Here is a 22954-nt window from a genome sequence, read left to right on the forward strand (position 1 = left end):
ACTACAGGGACCTGAGCAAAGCAAGTCCAAAGGATAATTTTTCTTTACCAAATATCTACATTATTGTAGATAATTGCGCAAAGCATGAGATGAAATCATTCATGGATTGCTATGATGGGTACCACCAGATTCTAATGGATGAGGATGATGCAGAAAAGACCTCTTTCACCACTCCATGGGGTACTTATTATTATAGGGTCATGCTATTCGTTTTGAAGAATATAGGGGAAACTTACATGAGGGCCATGACTACCATTTTCCACGACATGATGCACAAAGATATTGAAGTGTATGTCGATGATGTTATCATAAAATCAAAGACACAGGCTGATCACATGTGCGATTTGAAAAAGTTCTTCGAACGGCTGCGAAGGTATGACCTTAAGCTCAATCCAGCCAAGTGTGCATTAGGGGTTTCGTCTGGTAAGCTCCTCGGTTATATAGTCAGTCGGAGAGGCATCAAATTGGATCCATCTAAGATAAAGTCCATTCGAGTCCTGCCATCCATGAAGAACAAAACTGAAGTCATCAGTTTGCTCGGGAGGTTGAACTACACCAGTAGGTTCATTTCTCAACTCACAACCATGTGCGAGCCCATCTTTAAGTTGTTTAAAAAGGAAGTTGCGCTTGAATGGACAAGCGATAGCCAAAAAGCATTCGACAGGATCAAAGACTATCTGTCGAAACCCCCTGTACTGGTCCCACCTGAACCGGGTAGGCCTTTTTTATATCTATCAGAGATGGATAATTCATTTGGATGCGTTCTGGGGCAACATGATGCGACATGCAAAAAGGAACAATTAATCTATTATTTGAGCAAGAAGTTCACCAATTATGAGGTTAAGTATACCCTTTTAGAAAGGACTTGTTGTGCTTTGACTTGGGTCGCTCAGAAGTTGAGGCATTATCTTTTGGCTTACACTACTTACCTCATATCCAGAATGGATCCCTTGAAGTACATCTTCCAAAAGCAAATGCCCACTGGCAGGCCCGCAAAGTGAAAAATTCTGCTCACAGAGTTCGACATCGTCTATGTCACTTTCACCGCAATGAAAGCACAAGCTTTGGCTGATCATTTGGTAAAGAATCCAATCGATGATGACTATGAGCCACTAAACACATACTTCCTAGACGAAGAGGTCAACTCAATAGAGGAAGTAGTTCCGGACAACAACCATGCATGGAGAATGTATTTTGATGGGACTGTCAATATCAAAGGAGTTGGTATCGGGGCAATCCTCATCTCACCTATTGGACAACATTACCGTGCAACGGCATGACTTCGATTCTTCTGTACCAATAATACGGCAGAATACGAGGCTTATATCATGGGTCTGAAAATGACCCTCGATCTGGATGTGCATGAACTATTGGTTATGGGAGATTTTGACTTGCTTATCCGGCAAGCCCAAGGAGAATGGGAGACTTGAGACATCATGCTTATTCCATACAGACAATGTATACAAGACATGAGCAAAAGATTCAAATCCACCGAGTTCAGGTACATTCCCTGGTTTCACAACGAGCTAGCGGATGCCTTGGCTACCTTAGACTCGATGCTCCCTTATCCAGGAAACACTCATATTGATCCATTAGAAATTCAAGTTTGGAATCAACACGGTTATTGCAATACAATTGAGGCAGAACCAGATGGTGAACCATGGTATCATGACATAAAACGATTTCTGAAAACAACGGAGTACCTAGAGCATGCCAAAGGAGACCAAAAAAGAACTATAAGGCGGCTCGCTGGTGGTTTCTTCCTGAATGGGGAAATTTTATACAAAAGGACCCCAAATTTAAACTTGTTGAGATGCATAGATTCCATAGAAGCTGAACGTATCATGAGTGAAGTGCATTCGGGGATATGTGGGCCTCACATGAATGGATATGTTTTGGCGAAAAAGATTTTACAAGCGGGGTATTATTGGCTTACTATGGAGCGAGATTGCTTCAGTTTTGTTCGCAAGTGTCACCAATGCCAGATTCATGGTGACCTGATTCACTCGCCTCTGTCGGATTTACATCCTATGTCCTCTCCTTGGCCTTTCATTGCTTGGGGAATTGATGTTATTGGTCCAATCGAGCCAAAGGCTTCAAACGGGCATAAATTCATTTTGGTCGCCATTGATTACTTCACCAAGTGGGTAGAGGCAGTCACTTTCAAAGCAGTAACGAAGAAAACAGTGGTAGATTTGGTTGATTCCAACATCATCTGTCGCTTTGGTATACCAAAGACCATTATTATGGACAACACAGCCAATCTAAATAGTCATTTGATGAAGGAAGTATGCGAGCAATTTAAAATTATTCATCGTCGTTCTACCCCTTACCGTCCAAAATCCAATGGAGCCGTTGAAGCGGCAAACAAGAACATCAAGAAGATTCTTAGGAAGATGATCCAAGGGTCAAGGCAATGGCATGAAAAGTTGCCTTTTGCTCTTTTGGGATACCGCACGACTGCTCGCACATCTGTGGGTGCAACTCTTTATTTGCTGATTTATGGAACTGAAGCTGTAATACCGGCTGAAGTCGAAATTCCCTCTCTCCGAATCATTGTGGAATCAGAGATTGAAGACACCGAGTGGGTCAAGACCAGATTAGAACAGCTAATGCTGATTGATGAAAAACGACTAGCAACAGTGTGTTTTGGCCAATTATACCAGTAAAGAATGGCACACGCTTATAATAAGAAAGTGCGCCCAAGGCACTTTGAGGTAGGCCAGCTCATTTTGAAACGCATCACTCCACACCAAGTAGAAGCTAAAGGAAAGTTCGCCCCGAACTGGCAAGGACCCTACATCATCAAGAAAGTGTTACCAAAAGGGGCCTTGCACTTGGTAGATGAAGAAGGACGGGTACCAGTCATGACTATTAACACTGATGCAGTCAAAAGATATTATGTTTGATATATATCCACTGCGGAACTTTCATACATGATTTTCTCAGAACGAGATGACGAAGGCTATCACTACTCATTATCTCAAATAGGTGTCACCCTTTTGTTAATCCTTTTGAGCTGTATTTGTCGTCTTTGTTTTACCTCTTTTTGGAACCTTAGTACTTGTAAAAGCAAAAATGAAAAAAAAAAACTTTTGAGTCAGTGAACTATGTCCGACCTGATTCTGAAAGGATATGTAGGCAGCCTTACTCTGGGTTCGGTCCCATCACAACAAAAAACCCATATTCCCAATACTCTCAAAAATTGGGGCAGAATTTGTTTTATTTTACGTTTTTTCCCCGTAAAAACGGTTCCAAAAGTTGTAACTCAATACAAGGTTCTTTTCACCTTTTCCCTGTTAGGAACTTCTGATTTATCTTTGATAATGTTTGAAGTCCCCATGCCAAGGGCGTTGGCAACCTTCTGCATGCAGTATTTTAGTAAAAAAAAAAAAAAATAGAAAAAGAAATGAGAGAGTCTTATCGGTAAAAACCCGTATGGGCACTGTAAGGCGACAATGAGCAGAGAAATGAGAGAGTCTTATTGGTGAAAACTCAGAGGGGCACCATAAGGCGATGGTGAGCAGAGAAATGAGAGAGGTCAGTTAGCGAAAACCCACAAAGGGTGCTACTAGCCGAATGAGGGTCTTCGATACTCAGGCATGAGCATAACCAAAACAGTTTCAAGATGAACATTTGCGATGGATTTTGAGGATTAGACAGCTCAGACAGATCATCCGTCTAGTCCAAAATGCATGTCATGATTCATTGAAGTCGGCACATACCTCGAGATAAGTCTCCTTATTTCTCTCTCCGAAAGGGACACCTTTTGTTTAAACACAATTCCTTTTTTCACTTTCAATTGCTCTTCTATTTTTCCCATAATTTTTCTTTGAGTCCCTTTGGTCTAATCTTGCATAAAAATCAAAGCAAAGAAATGGCTGCAAAACTGGGTACAGCTTCCCCGTAATACCGAGCACAATTTGGGGCACATACTGCATTGACGAAGGCACAAATCCATCTGTGATCTCTTTTGATAAGCCAAACAAAGAATCTCAAAGAAACTGAAAAGGTTGCCTAAGCAAGATTTGCTTCATGGGAAAAGTTGATATGCACTACGAACACAAACTGATACTAGGTGCAAGACAATTAAGTTTGATTTTAAAGGAAAAATTGCCTTACCTTAGGGACAAGGGTTAGCGGTACCCTGGACATCCAGGTATGAAATAGTCAGGAGGAACGCCGGAAAGCCAAGGTCTCCATAATGCGATACAGAGTATCCGAGCATCTCGGTACCACACTGACAGAATCGGTTCTTCGACGGTAGTAGCCGTGAATGCATACTATTTAGGGCATCAAGTCCACAAACTGACCACCACTTTGAAGACTCACAATTTTTCTTTGTTTGAAGCAGGAAAAAAGTAGTGCAGAATGGCGATTCTCAAAGGACGAATGTCACCAAAGGTAAGTTCCTCAAAATTTCCATTTTTTCTTTCAGCATGCATCACTACTTTTCATACCTCCCATTTTTGTAGCTTAACCCAGGTAGAACCTTTTCGCCTAGGGGGATCCAGCTCATATTTTCGGGTAGAAGTACTCTTCGCTCAGGCTCTTTTACGTAGCTTAGCCCAGGTAGAACCTTTTCGCCTAGGGGGATTCAGCTCATATTTTCGGGTAGAAGTGCTCTTCGCTCAGGCTGGTTTACGTAGCTTAACCCAGGTAGAACCTTTTCCCCCAGGGGGATCCAGCTCATATTTTCGGGTAGAAGTACTCTTCGCCCAGGCTTGCTTTTCGGAGCTTAACCCAGGTAGAACTTTTTTCACCTAGGGGGATCCAGCTCATATTTCCGGGTAGAAGTACTCTTCGCCCTGGCTTGTTTTTCATAGCTTAATCCAGGTAGAACCTTTTCACCTAGAGGATCCATCTCATAGTTTCGAGTAGAAGTACTTGTCGTTCAAGCTTGTTTTACGTAGCTTAACCCAGGTAGAACTTTTTCACATAGGGGGATCCAGCTCATAGTTCCGGGTAGAAGTACTCTTCGCTCAGGTTGTTTCACGTAGCTTAACTCAGGTAGAACCGTTTCGCCTAGGGGGATCTAGCTCATAGTTTCGGGTAGAAGTACTCTTCACCCAGGCCTGTTTTACGTAGCTTAACCTAGGTAGAACCTTTTTGCCTAGGGGGATCCAGCTCATATTTTCGGGTAGACGTACTATTCGCTCAGTTTGTTTTACGTAGTTTTGCTCAGGTTGAACCTTTTCACCTAGAGGGATTCAGCACTTCTTCGTAATACAGGGTGCCTACCCTTGGTTACTTTCTTTCTCAGTAATACAGGATACCAACCTCTAGTTACATTCCTTCTCAGTAATACAGGGTATCAACCCCTCATTACATCAATTTTCAGTAATACAGGACGCCAACCCCTAGTTACATTTCAGATCAGTAATATAGGGTACCAATCCCTGGTTACATTTCTTTTTAGTAATATAGGGTATCAACCCCTGGTTAAATTTCTTCTCAGTAATACAGGGTATCAACCCCTGGTTACATTATTTTTCAGTAATACAGGGCACTAACCCCGGTTACATTTCACATCAGTAATACAGGGTACTAACCCCTGGTTACATTTCTTTTCAGTAATATAGGGTATCAACCCCTGGTTACATTCTTCTCAATATTACAGTATACTAACCCCTGATTACATTTCTTTTTAGTAACGTAGGGTACACCACTCCCTAGTTGATTTGAGCTTAAATGCAGGGTACACCACTTCATAATATCTTTGTTAATATAGGATACACCATTCCCTAGTCGTATTTTCCCAACATAAGGTACACCAACCCTTAGTTGAGACATCATTTTGACAAGAAGGGTACACAATAATTCACGAAATTTTTCTAGTGAAAACTGTTGGAGAAAAAATTTGTTTGTTTATTTGTTTTGGTGTCTGAGTAGGTTTTACCTCGAGGCACAGGTTCGAGATGACTAAAAGAAGAATTCTCAATCCAGAATAAAGAAAAAAAAAGAAGTTGAATCAAAATGCAGAAGCAGATGGAAAGGATATGAACTGCTCAAGACGACTGAAGTTACGAGCTTTACATTTTTCGTTTTGATCAGAAGAAACCGTAGAAGAATGAACTAGCACCCGCAACTAGATAGCGTCAAAGTTCATATCAGAGTCTGCGTGAAGAACCAGTCAAGACTCAATATCAAGTTTTAGAAGGCTTATAGATAGGAATCTTGTAACTGATAGCTGATAGACTTGTTTAGTTTCTTTTGATCTTGATGTAATAACAGGACCACGGACCGGAGTCTCGACAGAACCTCACTCGACTCTCCAACTCATCATTCTATCATTACATTCTTCATCCTTGAATTACACACGACGTGATTCCCTTAAACTCGGGATATGTAGGTTGTCCAAAACCAAGACCCAATTGCACTGTTTTCTCTTCTCTATATTTCTTTCCCTTTGAATAAAGATATGTTCAAAAATTAGTTACATGACTCACTTTGTCTTTGCCTGAAAACTCTCCATGTTTCCAAACAAAGAGGGGCATGTTGTGAGTACCTAAATTTTGACCATATTTAAATTTTTATCAAATTCTACTATGTAAATATTTTTAGGGGTTTAATCTACAGTTTTAGCTTTGTTACACTTTTTTTTAGGGTAAAAAATTAAAAAATTAATTTAAACTGTCAATTATTACTATTAATATTATTTTTATTTTTATATTTATTTAAAATAAAAAAAAAAAAATTAAATATTTTTTTAAAAATTTCGGTTTGAATATAAAAAAGGTAAAAAGGGGAAGTAAGGAATTAAAAAATAAAAGTAAATGAAGGTGGGGAATATTATTTTTTTTAAAAAGAAGGAAAATGGGAAGTGAAATTTGTTTTTATTAAAAAAAAAATATAACAATAAAAAAAATATAAAAAAATTTGAAAATTTTTTCTATAAATAGAAGAGAAAAGAGAGGAGAGAGAAAAGAGAGAAAAAAAGAAAGAGGGAGGAGGGAATTGAGAGAAATGTTTTTCTTCTTTTATGCTAAGGGAATTTCCACTTGTGTCATTCTTTCTTCGTTTTTCTTTCAAAAAATCCAGCAATTCATTATCCAAAACCCAACAAAAATACTTCATAACTTTCCCTTTTACACGCCAAACAGTGGAGTCAATAGTCGAGGTCGAGGATTCTGTTGGAGCTCTGTTCACTACCTTTGATGTTCTTCTTCGCTTATGCTTGTTCGACGTTCGTCTGAGTTATTGTACATGTTCTTGGAGACTCATTTAATTGGAAATTCTGCATTAAAGGTTTGTTCTTTCTTCCGTTCTTTTTATCTTATTTTATATGATTTTATTTATTTGCCTTTAAAGTTTATAAATAATAATATAAATTAGTCCTTAAATGCTATATGTTTAATCATATTTATGGAAATATGATATTCAAACTTGCTTTAAAGTTGGGAAGATTTGGACCCTAATATGTTTGGGCTTCAATTGTTGGGCTGTAAGGTATTGGTATATGATGGTTTATTTATTCAAATATCTAAAATCATACACTTCTTCCACAAGTAATTCCATAATTCATGACCTTATAATATTCTCAAAGTTTAGGAAGAATAATGAACAATGTTGGAGTGCTTTAGGCGCACTTTTAATTAGTTTATCGCGATTATGTATACGTTCGCATGGTATAATTATGATTTCCAAAATTAAATTCGAAGTATGTGTTCGCGCAACTTTGGCCAAAACAATCTTAATATAATAAAAATGTTATTAATTGTGTACACGTACGCGTGACATAATTTTGGCACAATAAACAAAACGGATTCACACACGTGATTCGTTTCAAAGATAATTTTATATTTTAATAATTAAAAGCGGATAGATAAAATATGGAAACCAATAAATCACAGTTTATTCAAAATTAATTCAAGCCAAGTTGTAGTCAATAAAGCGACCGTACTAGAATCACGAGACTCGGGGAATGCCATACACCTTCTCCCCGGTCAACAAAATTCCTTACCCGGACTTTGTTTTCGCAGACTAATAATAAAAGAGTCAAATCTTCTTTTGAATAGGGATTCAAATAAAAGGTGACTTAGAACACCTAAAATAATCCCTACTTCAAAAATGTCACTTGAATTGGAAAAACTCTTTAACTCGCGACAATATATACATATCTTTGGGGGGGGGGGGAGGGGGAGGAGGAGGTGTGACAACTATTAACTGTAATTAACATTCCCAACCTTAGATTGCTCATTTACCTTTCCATATCAACTAGAATTTAGATTTTTAATATGCATGTAGTATGACAAGATTGGTTTTTCTTTTGCTTAATTAACAAGAAAGTTTTAAGTGGCCAATAATTTGTTTTTGAAAATATTACTTTAAGTGGTCAATGATTAGTTTGGTTACTTTAATATATTATTAATAATTAATTGCTCTTCAGTATCAAAAAGGTCAAGTTTAATACCCAAAGAAAATTGACAACACTAGCAAATTTTATGAATTTTAAAAATTTTATGGACGATAATGTCACGACCTAAAATCCCACCACAGGCGTCGTGATGGCACCTAGTCTCTAAGACTAGGTAAGCCGATTTTCATTGCAATTTTGAAGCCATTTTTTAAAATTAAATAAGTAACCAAAACTAACAGCGGAAATAATTACAATATACAACCTCCCAAGACTGGTAGTACTTAGTCACGAACTCTAACTGAATACATAGAATGACCACGAGAACCGAATATATAATACTGTTTGATTACAAGTTAACAGTACAATGAAATGAAAGGACTCCAAGGAACTGCGACGACCAAGCAGCTCTACCTTGAATCCTTAAGACCCCACTTTAACTCTGCTCAAGTCTGTTATCTTAAATATCTGGCTCTGCATAAAAATGTACAGAAGTGTAGAGTGAGCACACCACAGCGGTGCCCAGTAAGTATCAAGACTAACCTCAATGGAGTAGAGACGAGGTACAGTTAAGACACTCACTAGTCTAATACCCTGTGCAATATAGCAGTATACAATGGTACTGAAAAATAACTAACAATGATAACAACAGCTCAACCAGTGATATCACAACAAGGCAACATAAAACAACCAATGATATGCATAGTAAGACCATAAGATCACCATTTAATATCGCTCAATAATTAATAAATACAATTACACCCAGTTAAATTAAGTTCTTCAATTAAATATCCTTCACATATAATTTTACCAATTAACTCTCTTTCAAATATAATTATCCTCAAATAATTATCTTTCAAATATAATTCTTTTATATAATACTTTCTAAATAAAAAGAAATCCTTCCAAATAAATATTTTGAATATAATTCTTCAATTAAAAAGTCACCATGTGACACCTCATTTCATAATAATAAAAATACGGGTCTCAACCCAATTTCATATTTTTCATAAATACGGGTCTCAGCCCATTATTAAATCATTATATTTCTCCGGTACATTGTGCCCTCATTTCATATCTCAACTGCACAGATAACTCACATGCCAAATATCATTATCATTTAGTCACAACACCTCGTGTCCAGATTTCATATCACAATCACACGAACAATTCACATGCCAATATTCTCAATGTATATAAGATCCACATGATCAATTTATTTCCACTAAAGTGAGTTTAAAAGTTTTTAAATCAAGTAAGAAATCAACAAAGAATTGAATTTTATTTTATTTTATTTTTTAAAATCATTTGGGTGAAAAAAATATCCTTGCACTTATATCAAAGCATCAGATAAACTACTGGTTTGGTTATAAAACTATTTAATTTAAAACATAATAATAATTTTTTTTATTTAAATCAACTCAATCATTGAAAATCAATAAGAAAAACTAGAAATATACTTCTTTAGAGTCTCGTGCTAAAAAGCCAAAGTCTACACAATACAACTAGGAGCACAAAACACATAATAATAAAGTCAACTAGTACACCACAGAAGAAGACAAGAAATTACATATTAAATAAAACCAAATCACCCAAGGTAAGAACATGAATAAAGAAATATCAACAGGGCACTCCCGAGGTACCGCCTCGTAGTCCCAAATCATAAATAAATTCACAATATCTCATTTACTTATATCACCGTGGGAGCCTTCACATTAAATTTTTAAAGAAATTATTTTTTCGAAATAGCATCCCGCGTTTTAGCCACCCTTATCACACCGCATGACTTCTAGTAGTTCCCCTACTAGCCACGCGTTTCAAGCCACCCTTATTTCACCGCATAACTTCTAGTAGTTCCCCTACTAGCCACGTGTTTCAAGCCACCCTTATCTCACCGCATGCGTTTTCAACACCCTGACCTTATATCACCGCATGGCTTCTAGTAGTTCCCCTACTAGCCACGCGTTTCAAGTCACCCTTATCTCACCGCATGCGTATCAATATCACAATATTTCACAAGTCGCACCTCAAGTGCCCAAATATCACAGCATTTCACAAATTGCACATCAAGTGTTCAAATCTTACAACATATCACAGATTGCACATCAGGTGCTCAAATCTTTCGACATATCACAAATTGCACATCAGGTGCTCAAATCTTACAACTTATCACAAATTGCACATCAAGTGCTCAAATCTTACAACATATCACAGATTGCACATCAGGTGCTCAAATCTTTCAACATATCACAAATTGCACATCAGGTGCTCAAATCTTACAACTTATCACAAATTGCACATCAAGTGCTCAAATCTTACAACATATCGCAGATTGCACATCAGGTGCTCAAATCTTTCGACATATCACAAATTGCACATCAGGTGCTCAAATCTTACAACTTATCACAAATTGCACATCAAGTGCTCAAATCTTACAACATATCACAGATTGCACATCAGGTGCTCAAATCTTTCAACATATCACAAATTACACATCAGGTGCTCAAATCTTACAACTTATCACAAATTGCACATCAAGTGCTCAAATCTTACAACATATCGCAGATTGCACATCAGGTGCTCAAATCTTTCGACATATCACAAATTGTACATCAGGTGCTCAAATCTTACAACTTATCACAAATTGCACATCAAGTGCTCAAATCTTACGACATATCACAGATTGCACATCAGGTGCTCAAATCTTTCAACATATCACAAATTGCACATCAGGTGCTCAAATCTTACAACTTATCACAAATTGCACATCAAGTGCTCAAATCTTACAACATATCACAGATTGCACATCAGGTGCTCAAATCTTTCAACATATTACAAATTGCACATCAAGTGCCTAAATATTACAACTTGCCACATAAATCAACAATACATTATTTTCTACAATAAAGAGCCCATGGCTCAACCATAATGTGTACAAAAATCTTAACAAAATATCCGGAAGTGAACAACTCAACAAAATAATATTTCACATAAAAATCAAGGTGGCAATCACACCAAATCATCATGTAAAAATAATTCCAACAAACAAGGATCTAGGCATGACAAATAGAGGATTTAATAATTGCCAATACTTTCCAATTTAATACATAAGGGCGTCTAAGGATTTTTAATCCATAAAATTTGCACATATAAATCAAGTACGTACTCGTCACCTCGCGTACATGGATTTCAATTACACAATTTACACATAATACTCAATACCTGAGGGGTAATTCCCCCACTCTAGGTTAAGCAAGACACTTACCTCGACGAAACTAAGTCAATGTTTTAAATGATCTTCGTGAGTGAAGCCACCTTCGGACGGCTCAAATCTGAAATTCACCCCTTAATAATACTACGATGGTCCACCACACTAAACAAATTTCAATCTACAACAATGCAAAATAATTGCACCAATATTAGTAAACAAGTTTCCAGATTTTTGGTCATTTAGGCATTTTATCAAATACCTAGTAGGCATGAATCTCTACATATCTTAACCATAGAATTAGTTCATCCAACTACTATCGTTTACCAATAATTTATCCCACCATCATTCTTAAACAATTCATAACATCTAACATCACATATATGACCATCCATCCACACCCAACAAATAAAATTCCATCAAATAATCATCTTTCAATCTCTACAATGGTTATGTAGTTAAATTGGGAACTTATGGCTTCCAATCACCATGCAATACATTCTAATACTTAATTCATACTCATGTTCCCATAATATATCCATACATGTAAGTCTAAGGGTGTAGGATTACCTTTTGGAAGAAATCTTGCAAAACCCTCCTTTGAGTTCTTGAAGAAATTTCTTGAAGATCTAAGTATTTTATGTGTAGATTTCATCAATACTAGTGTAGAAATAATGGAATTTCACATCAAGATAATGGGGGATTGCTACCTTGAAGAAGAGAGGAGTTGGTGGTCTTGAGAGAGTGGAGAAGAGCTCCAAAATTCGTCCAAATGAAGTGGGAAAAATGAACCCCGAAATTATATCTATAGGCCCAGATTTCTGAGTTTCGGATGCTGCTCTGGATGCTGCTCTGGATGCTATGGCAGCACTTCACTGCCAGCCCCTTTTTCGGATGCGGCTCCGGATGCTTCGCATCCGCAGTCTCCTCTGTCAGCCTTTGGTAATTTGGTCATAACTTCTTGTAGAAATGTCCAAATGACGAACGGTTTGAAGCGTTAGAAACTAGACTCGAAGATATTTTATTTGATAGGTTGTGCATCACATAACACCTTATATATATGTAGATAATCTCGTTCTAAGTTAGGTCTTATGCCGAAACATAACAAATCGATCCGGAATGACCTCAAATTTTGCACACAAGTCGTAAATGACATAACGAAGCTATTCAAATTTTCGGAATTGAAGTCCAAGCCCGATACATCAAGGTCAACTCTCAGTCGACATTTTTCTTAAAATCTTCCATTTTTCAACTTTCACCAAAATGCGTCGAATTCTCCTACGGACTTCCAAATCCAAATCCGAACATATGCCTAAGTCTGAAATCTCCATACGAATCAAAACCGACGATTCACACAAGTCATAATACATCATATGAAGCTATTCAAGACTTCAAATAGTTGGAAGGAGAGTAAATGTTCAAAATAATAAGTCGGATCCTTACATATAATGATAAAATCAACAATCAACAAATGATTTTAAAACCTAAATTTAAAAACCTCAACATATAGACTTATTGAAGCAATCCTTGAGCTTCATATGATGTATTATGAAAGTAAAAGAAAAGTATTAAAAAAATATTCATGTAACATTAATAAAGAAGAGCTAAAGATATAGAGAATTTGTATTTCAATTATGAGATTCCTTGTCAAATATCAAGATTCTTGTACTCTCTAAACAAACGGAAGTCATTCATATAATTAAGAGACTATGTCACGAAAAATTATTTAAAAATTTGAAAAAAAAAATTTCTAAAAAAATTGAAGGGCCGGCACGTCCTAGCCCGGACCCTCTTAGGACTGGATTAAGCTTGTCATTTTTAGGCTCATTTAGATGACAGGTCCACCCGCCTTAGCCCACCAAATTTAAAAGCCTGTCCGGGTTGGATTGGGTTGTGTTGGCCGTTTTGACAGCTCTACACTTCGGTCATTACAGCAATAATGCATGACAAGGATACATGTATTTGGATGAAGTCCTCGTTAGCCTCAAATTTTCTACATTCATTACTCTCTCTCCGAAAGCGTAAATCATACCCTCTCCGGTCGACCTTAATTGACTTTTTGATATTTTTATTAGTTCACAATATTTGATTTTTTCAAGAAAGAATTAACTTATTTTTTTTTCAAAGTTACCTTTGGAGTAAAGAGTTTGAGAGTATTTATTATATTGTCAATGAACAAATTAAGGTTAATATGATTAATTTCAATATTAATTAATGCTAAAATATAAATTTCTTAATATGTGTGAAACAATCAATTAATATAATGTGCGGATACCACACATGCATTAGGTATCATAACACCTACGTTGCTGCGAGAAAATTGCATGTTTTGTCAGTGAATTTGTTAATTAAATCATATTATTAGTAGATCCCCTATTTCATTTATCTCAGCCTTTTACCGGATATATAGTTTAAGAGAAATATATAGATTTTTAAAATTTGTAATCTTAAAAAAACTATGGTAGTCCTTAAAAGCTGGTAAAATCATACACCCTCTATAAAATCACCTAAATTATAGAGACCATAGCCCGTCTATAAATCACCCTCTAGAGAAAAGTGTCCATCTCTTTTAAATATATTTCAAAGAAAATAGTGTTACATAAATTAGAACGGAGAAAGTAATAATTTGCCTCAAATTTTTTTGGTCTAAATTTAGCTCTTCATGTGCTTGGGGTTGGATCAGACTTTGGCTATAAATGGGGAGAGGAGAGTCTTATGACACTCACTTCGGAAACTATGTCGATATTTTTTATCGGATCTTCCCGATCGAGGCAATTCCAGAATTTAAAGTTTAGGGGTGCACTTTTGAATTCAATCAAAATGTGTTTTGTATATAGGGTGTCAACTACTAATATATTGCTATTTTTTAAAGACATACATGTATACATGTAAAATTTACCGAACTTTACGGATGTCGGTAACCCCTCTCGATATAGCATAGGTCCGCCTCTGATTTACGAAGGGACACGAGGAAATTCCTCTATGTAATTAGTTTTAGCAGTTAAACGTTAAAGTATAAATACATATTACTTTACCATAGTTAAGACCAAACATGTGTATGATTGACATACATCTTGCATTCATTAATTAATTTGATTTGATGCGATTAAATTTTTTAAGGATAGAGTTTTTAGTCCAAGTTGAGCTAGTGTAACTCTTATAGTCAATTGGACTCTCTATTACTAGATACTATATCAGTTCAAAAGACACCAATATTGTATTTTAACAGAAGGAGGCAAATAAGAAATTGCAAATTCTCAATTCTTTTTAATTATATCTAATGAACCAAAAGGAGGAAGAGGAGCTACATATTGGATTTATAAATATAAAGCTAGCTGAGGCTCAAATAATTGTGGATGCAATATAAGCAATTTACTTAAAACACGAAACAGAAGAGGATTTCGGTCAAATATCGACACCTAAGTTTTGAAATACATTACTGAACAAATTATGAGATCATAGACTAGTAATTTAGGATATTATTCTGTGATTGACTTGATTTTGCACATGAAGAAACGTGAACGGCTTTCTTTTTAGGGCTGCCGTAGAATTGATCAAAACATATCTCAACATATTAAAATAGGGTCTCAACTAAACCGGATTCATGCGGAATGAGACCCATTTAAAAGGAGCAGTGGTTCCTATTCAAAGAATTAGATACATTTCTACATATTTTTAATTATGAAAATTACTCCTATACTAATTTGTGTGGTTTTAATCGAATATGTAAATTTTATTTGAAAATAAAATAAAAAATCACAGTCCAACTTTAATCATAACACTCAAATTAAATTCAGCTATCTTTCTAGGACATAGGAAACATTATCAGTGGAAATATTATATTATATCCATAAGACTTTAGCAAATCCTATAAGAAGTCTAAACATGTAATTGACTACTTTTAGAAGACGCACTTATCTAACCCAAGAAACACCTGGCGTAACTCGAATTTGCTTTTGCCAAAACCAAAAGTCTAGGAATTAAGCTCCAAATTAAAGACATAGATTTTGGCTTACTTTTTTTCAAAAAAAAAAAAAAAAAATTAAAAATTAAAATATTTTTTGTTCATGTAATTTAATCAGTTTTTGGGTGAAATTTTTTCTTCCACACACAAGATTTTAACTTTTTTCCAAATAAAATACACGTCGAAACATAAATTCAAATTTCAGAACTATTTTTCAACGTAATTTTAAAATTTTTGTTTTCTAGTTTTAACCAAATCTATGTCCTGATTAAGTCTCCAGTCTTAACTCTTAAAGTATTGTAAAATACATGTCGAGAATTGTCTGGGATGAAGCTAAGAGCCGCCACTAAGAAAAAAATCTAAAAATATATAAAAAGGTAAGAGCCGCCACATAATATATGTAACCTGTCGGCGTAATCTACTGAATTAATTTTCTGGATAAGAAAGATAGGACTGAGCTCCGGTTTGCTCATAGATTTTGACTTTACTCTTTTAATTTCTTTTTGAAAATATTGTTTGTTTATAAAATATGATCATGTTTTAGAAAAACAAATTTCAAAAAACTTCAAGTTCCCAAAAGTTGTATGTCCAAACACAACTTTCAAAAATTATTTTTCAAAACAACTTCAAAAACTTTTTTTTCAAATTTTAATTAAATCTATGTCCAAACTAGCCGAAATTCGAGCCTTGGTTATTCAACAATTGATTTGGTCAGAAAGTCAGTCCTCTCAACAACTAAAATAGACATTAATTAAGCCATGTCTCCAGCATCTTCCTTAGCAATAAATACCTTGCATTTCACCAGTTTACTACTACATTAAAATGAGGCTTTGTAAATTCACAGCTCTCTCTTCTCTACTATTTTCTCTCCTACTGCTTTCTGCCTCGGCAGAACAATGTGGTTCCCAGGCCGGAGGTGCGCGTTGTCCCTCGGGTCTCTGCTGCAGCAAATTTGGTTGGTGTGGTAACACCAATGACTACTGTGGCCCTGGCAATTGCCAGAGCCAGTGCCCTGGTGGTCCCACACCTACACCCCCCACCCCACCCGGTGGTGGGGACCTCGGCAGTATCATCTCAAGTTCCATGTTTGATCAGATGCTTAAGCATCGCAACGATAATGCATGCCAAGGAAAGGGATTCTACAGTTACAATGCCTTTATCAATGCTGCTCGGTCTTTTCCTGGCTTTGGTACCAGTGGCGATACCACTGCCCGTAAAAGAGAAATCGCGGCTTTCTTTGCTCAAACCTCCCATGAAACTACTGGTAAGTCTAGTTACGTTGAACTATATGATCGTCTTATTCAAAAGTTTAATCAATTAGAGAGATCATACTTTTATTTAATCATACTGGTCTATTCTGATTTCATGAGACAAACACATAGAACTTCCTTTTAAAATGATTGCGCTGAGACTTGAATTCAGGACCTCTATCTGCTCATCACTGGAGTATCCAATTTTGAGATATCACAATGCTTCTTAAATTTCGAAGTTTTTTATAAGCTGACGCGTTCAATAATTGACCATGTAACCGTTGACAGGAGGATGGGCAACAGCACCAGATGGTCCATATGCATGGGGTTATTGCTGGCTTAGAGAACAAGGTAGCCCCGGCGACTACTGTACCCCAAGTGGTCAGTGGCCTTGTGCTCCTGGTCGAAAATATTTCGGACGAGGCCCCATCCAAATTTCACAGTAAGTTCCTTCTTACCCACACGGAGTGTTTACACCAAAGTCGTGGGACGGAATGCTTACTACCTACTATATATTTCATTGTGAGAGTGGGTACACAATATCATGATATTTCTATGATTATAAGAGTATGTGATTAATTTCTATGAGAAGTGTAAAGTTAAATAGTTTCCACAACACAAAAAAAATGTCATTTTTTTAACAGATTAAAAAAGAAAAAGTATATGATGAACTTGTAGGATCTAATTAAGTGTATTTTGACATAAATACAGCAACTATAACTACGGGCCTTGTGGAAGAGCCATAGGAGTGGACCTGCTAAACAATCCTGATTTAGTGGCCACAGATCCAGTCATCTCATTTAAGTCAGCTCTCTGGTTCTGGATGACTCCTCAATCACCAAAACCTTCTTGCCACGATGTCATCATCGGAAGATGGCAGCCATCAGCTGGTGATCGCGCAGCCAATCGCCTCCCTGGATTTGGCGTCATCACAAACATCATCAATGGTGGCTTGGAATGTGGTCGTGGCACTGACTCAAGGGTCCAGGATCGCATTGGGTTTTACAGGAGGTATTGCAGTATTCTTGGAGTTAGTCCTGGTGACAATCTGGATTGCGGCAACCAGAGGTCTTTTGGAAATGGACTTTTAGTCGATACTATGTAATTTCATGATCTGTTTTGTTGTATTCCCTTGCAATGCAGGGCCTAGGGCTATGAATAAAGTTAATGTGTGAATGTGTGAATGTGTGATTGTGACCTGAAGGGATCACGACTATAATCGTTTATAATAAACAAAGACTTTGTCCCAATATATGTGTTAATGAGCATTACTGTAGCTGGTTTAATTCGGCACCAGATAAATAAATAACCACCCGCACTATTATATTTCATTATTTAGAAAACCGAGATCTTTATTTGAGTGAATGAAAATCTTCCTAACAGATACATAGTCATACTAATCAGTCAAAAAAAAAATCTAACCTCAAAATTTAAGCATCCGAGCTGCAGCCACCGTCTCTGATTTTGAGTCTTGAATTATGGGAACCAAACTGTATCATCATACTAGGGATAAAAACTATCAACTGCACAAGATATATATGGAAAATCATTATTAAGTTTGCGCAATTACTTCTAGGAAAATAAAAAGGAACAGAAAAAAGAAAAACAAGAAGGTAGATGTATCATGTATGTTATTGCAAAGGTAGTAAACTCTTTAATTAAGCCTTCAATCAGATTCTTTAGTATAGTGCTTACCCAAGCAAGGCGGACGCAGAACGAGTTGAATCCCGGATAATTGAAGGGAGCCCTCTCAGATAAAAATAAATCTACAGGGAAAGAAAATACAGTTAATTAATTTGACATCAGACAAGCTGCAAATCCAACAGAGTCAGTGTGCTATTAGAAATACAGCTAATTGCAGCACGCAAAATTTAAAGGGGTCACAAGTAAACAGATTAATTTCTCTTTATGTCACATAACCTGCTCCTTGTATGACTTGTTCTAGCTTGTTTAAAGAGATGGTTTATTTGACAATCAACAGCCCGTAGATTAATAATACACTAATTAACCTCATAAAGCATGGATGAAACAGCAAATTGTCGCAATAATTAAGATACAAAACTTTGATATATAAAGCTTCAACTTACCTGTTAGAGGAGTATATATTAATGGAGAAAGAATATTGCCGAATGAGCTTATTCCCGCAATGCACCCTTGAGCAATTCCCTATTACGTTAATAGTGATATATAGCACTCTTTAGAAAATACTGATCCAACACGAAAATAAAGGTAAATGATCATAATAAAATGCATTGTTAATTAGAAACATCTAAATTGTTCACCTGCTCATTTGGCCCAACTTGTTTCGAAACAATGCTTTGTAACTACAATTTATAAACACTTTATCAGATCTAATAATCGATACAACTTATAATAAGCGTTTAACTTTCTGGAAGTAACAAGGAAAACTCACAGCCGGTCTTGTTAGGAAGGCAATGATAGGCAATAAATTAGCAACATAAGGAACCTGAAACCATGAAAATGTTAAAACATAAAGAATATCAATATCTTGAAATTTGAAGTATACTAAAATGAAAAAAACAATGTGTTTGGCTGTTAAAAAGCTCGAGCTTACCCAGACTGCCCATGCAATGCTATCAATTAGCATCTGTAGAACAATAAAAACTATCTCAATACGTTATTATTAATTTATTAGTGCGCGTGCGTTACACAGAGGTAATTGAAACGTAGATAAATTCCAAGAAGCTCATACGTTTATGAATCCAGCAATGAAGGCTAAGGAGAGAATTGCCTCCTCTCCGATTATAGGAGCCAACCGAGGCATCAAGAATAACTGCATCAAGGTAACACACAGTATTTGGAAAATAAGGGTTAGTATGCGCTGAACTTTATCCACTATAATAGCAAGTTACAAAACTTTATTTGTCACATTAAAGAAATAACTAAAATTTTCTCAATATAACGGTAGATTCACTAAACTTTCCCCGTAACAACAGTGTAGTCACTATTTTTCTGTCATTTCAAAGTAGCTGAACTCTACCCATGTTTATAATAGTAAAGTCACTAAATTATCCACTATAACAACAAGACCTATCACTTGTGGTGACTTTAATGTTTTAGTGGATAAAGTTCTATTACTTTTATAGTAGGTGAAATTCATTTCATTTAATATGACACACAAATATATTTAGTGATCACTTTACAGTTATATTGAGTAAAGTTTTATTAATTTAATATGTTAAAAAATAGTTTTGTGACTTTATTGTTATAGTGAATAATAAAATTTAGTGAAAATACGTGAATTCATAGTGTTAGAAGACATGTGCGACAGAATGTACCACTTATTCCAGTTATAATAGTTGAATTATGTACTCTGTAAAGAAAACTCAAATATTTGAAAACGAACCTGCCCAATTGCTGCTCCACTGTAGCCAATAAGCATTAAAACAGCAAAGTTGTCTTTGTTGTATTGAAGTCGAGCCTTTAAGAAGTACTACAAGATATATAGTGAAACCAAAAAACTTCAGAAGTTAAGGAATCATCACTTTATGTGTTATTGACACTTCAGGGCGCTATAGAATGTGCACCAAAAATGGAGTTTGTTGTCCACCTTCGGCCTTCCCCATGACTATTCAAGAAAGCAATGACTGTTGCTAGCGAAAGAGTTACGCTGCCACAAAAATTAAAAGGATGATGATAATATTTGCTTTCACGGGGTTTTACTCTAATTTGCTTGAACTCTACAAAAATGTCGTATTGTATCCTCCAAAATTGCACTATTTTGGCAAATCGGACATGCGCTTAATGTCAAATAATGGTAGTCTAATTAGCCATGTATTTGACGTCAAATTATTCAACCAAATGATAATATACAATATCTTACCTGCTCCTGAGCAAGCAGAAAATATCCTTGAGTGGTAGGACTTTCTTAAAGCTCTGTGATACTATTTTTGATGAGTCATTACTTCCAGATTGAGAACATTCTGCACCGCTCTCCCCTAATATTGGTTGATTTAGAGCATCATCACTGCGAATATGGTTGCTCGTCTCCTCTAGAAATATTCTCATGTATATTGCTGCAACCATTGAAGAAATTGCTGCCACCTTCATTATAGAAAAAAAAGAAAGAAACTAAGTAAAACAAATTACGTGTTTCCTGTATTATATTTTATATGATACTATCTGACCAGAGGCGAAGCCTGAATTTGAAATTTACGGATTCTGAATTTGCTACAAAACTCATAGCTTGTCTTAGTTATTAGGTTCGTAATTAAATATTTATACATATTTAATAAATTTCTCAATACAAATATAATATTTAAGTAAAAGTAAATGGGACCACTAACCAAAAAGATGTGAGCAGTGGAGAGGAAGTGAGCAGCCATAGTACCAAAAAGAGATGCAGCTGAGCCTATGCGGGGCAACAGCTCCAATTGCAGAAACACACTTTTCTTCTGATATGCTAGCTGCCTAGAAAATCTTGCATTAGAAAATTAAAGGAAGGAAGAGGGAAGTTGTTGTACTACACTAAATTAGGATTTTGAAAAGTTAATAATAGTAACAAATTACCGCATAAGCAATAGAAAGGCACTCAATTCCATTGTCATTGACCATGCCAGTGAAGGTCTTTATCGCATAGTAAGCATAGAAATAGTTTGTTGACCTCCCAATTGCCAATATTACTGCAAAACGTTTTGTTTAATTATCACTTTAGAGCCATCGGATCGGATCTTCAATTGAGTGACCCCAAGGACAGGATATGATAGCTCGATGCACAAAGCATCTCGTGTTTACGCAGGGTTGGGGAAGGAATGCATCCCAAGGGACGTAATGTAGACAGTCTACACTGATTTCACACTATAGGTCATATGGATACAGCTTTGACTGTTGCTCGAAAGCTCCTCTTCTAACATAATTATTAATTACCTGACGGAACAATGGAGGCAGCCACCGGAACTGTGAGCAAAGCCTTCCTTCCATATATATCAGATAGATGTCCAAGCAATGGCAGCATCAGCTTTGATCCCAGTCCTAAGATCTGAAATCAGTAGAATCACTCTAGTCAGATAATGCATGCCTTGTGTTTGTCGAAATGACTAAATAAGCGAATAGGTTCTAAACTTGATTTTTGCGCAGTATAATTGTGTAAAAGGAATGAAGGAGAAAAGATAGAGGTAGTGGTACAGACAGCGTGCTGGAAACCAGAAAGATAAATGGCAAGAGAGCACTCGTCTTGAGCAGGGCAGAGTGCGCCAACGGTGATATCAGTTATAGCAGGAGGGATCACATTCAACGCAAAATTTGCTAGAAACACTGTCACAAACAGGTGATTCAAGTCGGCCAATTTATCCATTTGATTGTTCTTGTTGGATTGAGAAGACTAATTGGAGGTGTGAAGAAAGAAAAAAACGAAAGCAGACAACAAGTTATGCTTTCCTTTGAAAACGAAGAAATTCGAAACCAGTTGCATTGCCATGCTTTCAAAAGTAGTATATAGAACATGCACGTGATAAAAAATGGGGAATGCTACTAGTATTGTAGCACATGCAGCCAAACGTCTAAAACAAATACATTAAACTCGTATCAGCTTTTCACTTTACCACTTATTTTTTAGTTCGTTCAATATAGCCACTTTCCAACCCTTTAGTGTGTCACCTAAACACACTAAATGATTCCGGGCTACCGGATCTGAATTGCATAAAATTTTACGGGACCATAAAAATTGACCTAATAAACAATAGTCAAGGCTTCTTCATCTTTTTTGGCATTTTAGGGCTAAAAAACTTGAATTCAGGTCGATTTTCAAAATTTCATGTGCTATATCCGGGCGATTAGATCTGAACCGCCTAAAATTTTGCGGGACCAGAAAAAATAACCTAAGGAACAATAGTCATCGCCTTGCCATGACCATTTCTCATTTTTTGGCATTTTAAGGCCATAAAACTAGAATTCTACCCGATTCCCATATTTTCGTGTGTTATATATAGCTCACGCCATCTGCATGCATCCGAGCGACTGGACACGAACTACCTAAAATTTTGCCGGACCATAAAAAATGACCTAAGGAACAATAGTCATCGCTTCGTCATGATCGTTCCTCGTGTTTTGGTATTTTAGGGCCATAAAACTGGAATTCTGCCTGATTTTTAGATTTTCGTGTGCTATAACCTACGCCATCTGCATGCATCCGGGCAACCGGACTCGAATCGCATAAA

General features: G+C 36.3%; 2 protein-coding genes across 5 annotated transcripts; one reads left to right on the forward strand and one right to left on the reverse strand.

Moving 5' to 3' along the window:
- Window positions 1-16294: 16294 nt before the first annotated feature.
- On the forward strand, window positions 16295-18028 carry LOC104109655 (endochitinase A). Its single transcript, XM_009619007.3, has 3 exons — window positions 16295-16792; window positions 17067-17220; window positions 17490-18028. Exons 1-3 carry the CDS (start codon window positions 16351-16353, stop codon window positions 17881-17883), a joined length of 990 nt encoding a protein of 329 aa, XP_009617302.1. The 5' UTR covers window positions 16295-16350; the 3' UTR covers window positions 17884-18028.
- LOC104109654 (uncharacterized) lies at window positions 17896-22260 on the reverse strand. 4 transcript variants are annotated; one of them, XM_018775415.3, is made up of 12 exons: window positions 21928-22258; window positions 21666-21777; window positions 21309-21421; window positions 21086-21205; window positions 20623-20843; window positions 20327-20409; window positions 20146-20232; window positions 19492-19572; window positions 19354-19386; window positions 19192-19245; window positions 19061-19102; window positions 18874-18944 (listed from the first exon to the last, which is right to left on the reverse strand). In XM_018775415.3, exons 1-9 carry the CDS (start codon window positions 22090-22092, stop codon window positions 19376-19378), a joined length of 993 nt encoding a protein of 330 aa, XP_018630931.1. In that variant the 5' UTR covers window positions 22093-22258; the 3' UTR covers window positions 18874-18944; window positions 19061-19102; window positions 19192-19245; window positions 19354-19375. The 4 variants fall into 4 exon arrangements, with proteins under 4 accessions (XP_018630934.1, XP_018630931.1, XP_018630932.1 ...); XM_018775416.3 differs by having other exon boundaries at window positions 20623-20815; window positions 21086-21209; XM_018775418.3 differs by lacking the exons at window positions 21086-21205; window positions 21309-21421; window positions 21666-21777; window positions 21928-22258 and adding exons at window positions 17896-18301; window positions 18474-18544 and having other exon boundaries at window positions 18866-18944; window positions 20623-20765.
- Between the last annotated feature and the right edge of the window lie 694 nt (window positions 22261-22954).

This window comes from Nicotiana tomentosiformis, chromosome 10 (assembly GCF_000390325.3).
Source record: "Nicotiana tomentosiformis chromosome 10, ASM39032v3, whole genome shotgun sequence".
NCBI classification, from domain to species: domain Eukaryota; kingdom Viridiplantae; phylum Streptophyta; class Magnoliopsida; order Solanales; family Solanaceae; genus Nicotiana; species Nicotiana tomentosiformis.

Excerpts from the sequence above, each read along its gene's own strand:
- LOC104109655 (XM_009619007.3), top strand. The coding sequence starts at position 16,351 with ATGAGGCTTTGTAAATTCACAGCTCTCTCTTCTCTACTATTTTCTCTC. Across the intron at positions 16,793-17,066 it reads AACCTCCCATGAAACTACTG|GAGGATGGGCAACAGCACCA; the intron begins GTAAGTCTAGTT and ends AACCGTTGACAG. Across the intron at positions 17,221-17,489 it reads GGCCCCATCCAAATTTCACA|CAACTATAACTACGGGCCTT; the intron begins GTAAGTTCCTTC and ends ACATAAATACAG.
- LOC104109654 (XM_018775415.3), bottom strand. The coding sequence starts at position 22,092 with ATGGATAAATTGGCCGACTTGAATCACCTGTTTGTGACAGTGTTTCTA. Across the intron at positions 20,844-21,085 it reads CCACTGCTCACATCTTTTTG|GTGGCAGCAATTTCTTCAAT; the intron begins GTTAGTGGTCCC and ends TCTATAATGAAG. Across the intron at positions 20,233-20,326 it reads GACAACAAACTCCATTTTTG|TACTTCTTAAAGGCTCGACT; the intron begins GTGCACATTCTA and ends TATATCTTGTAG.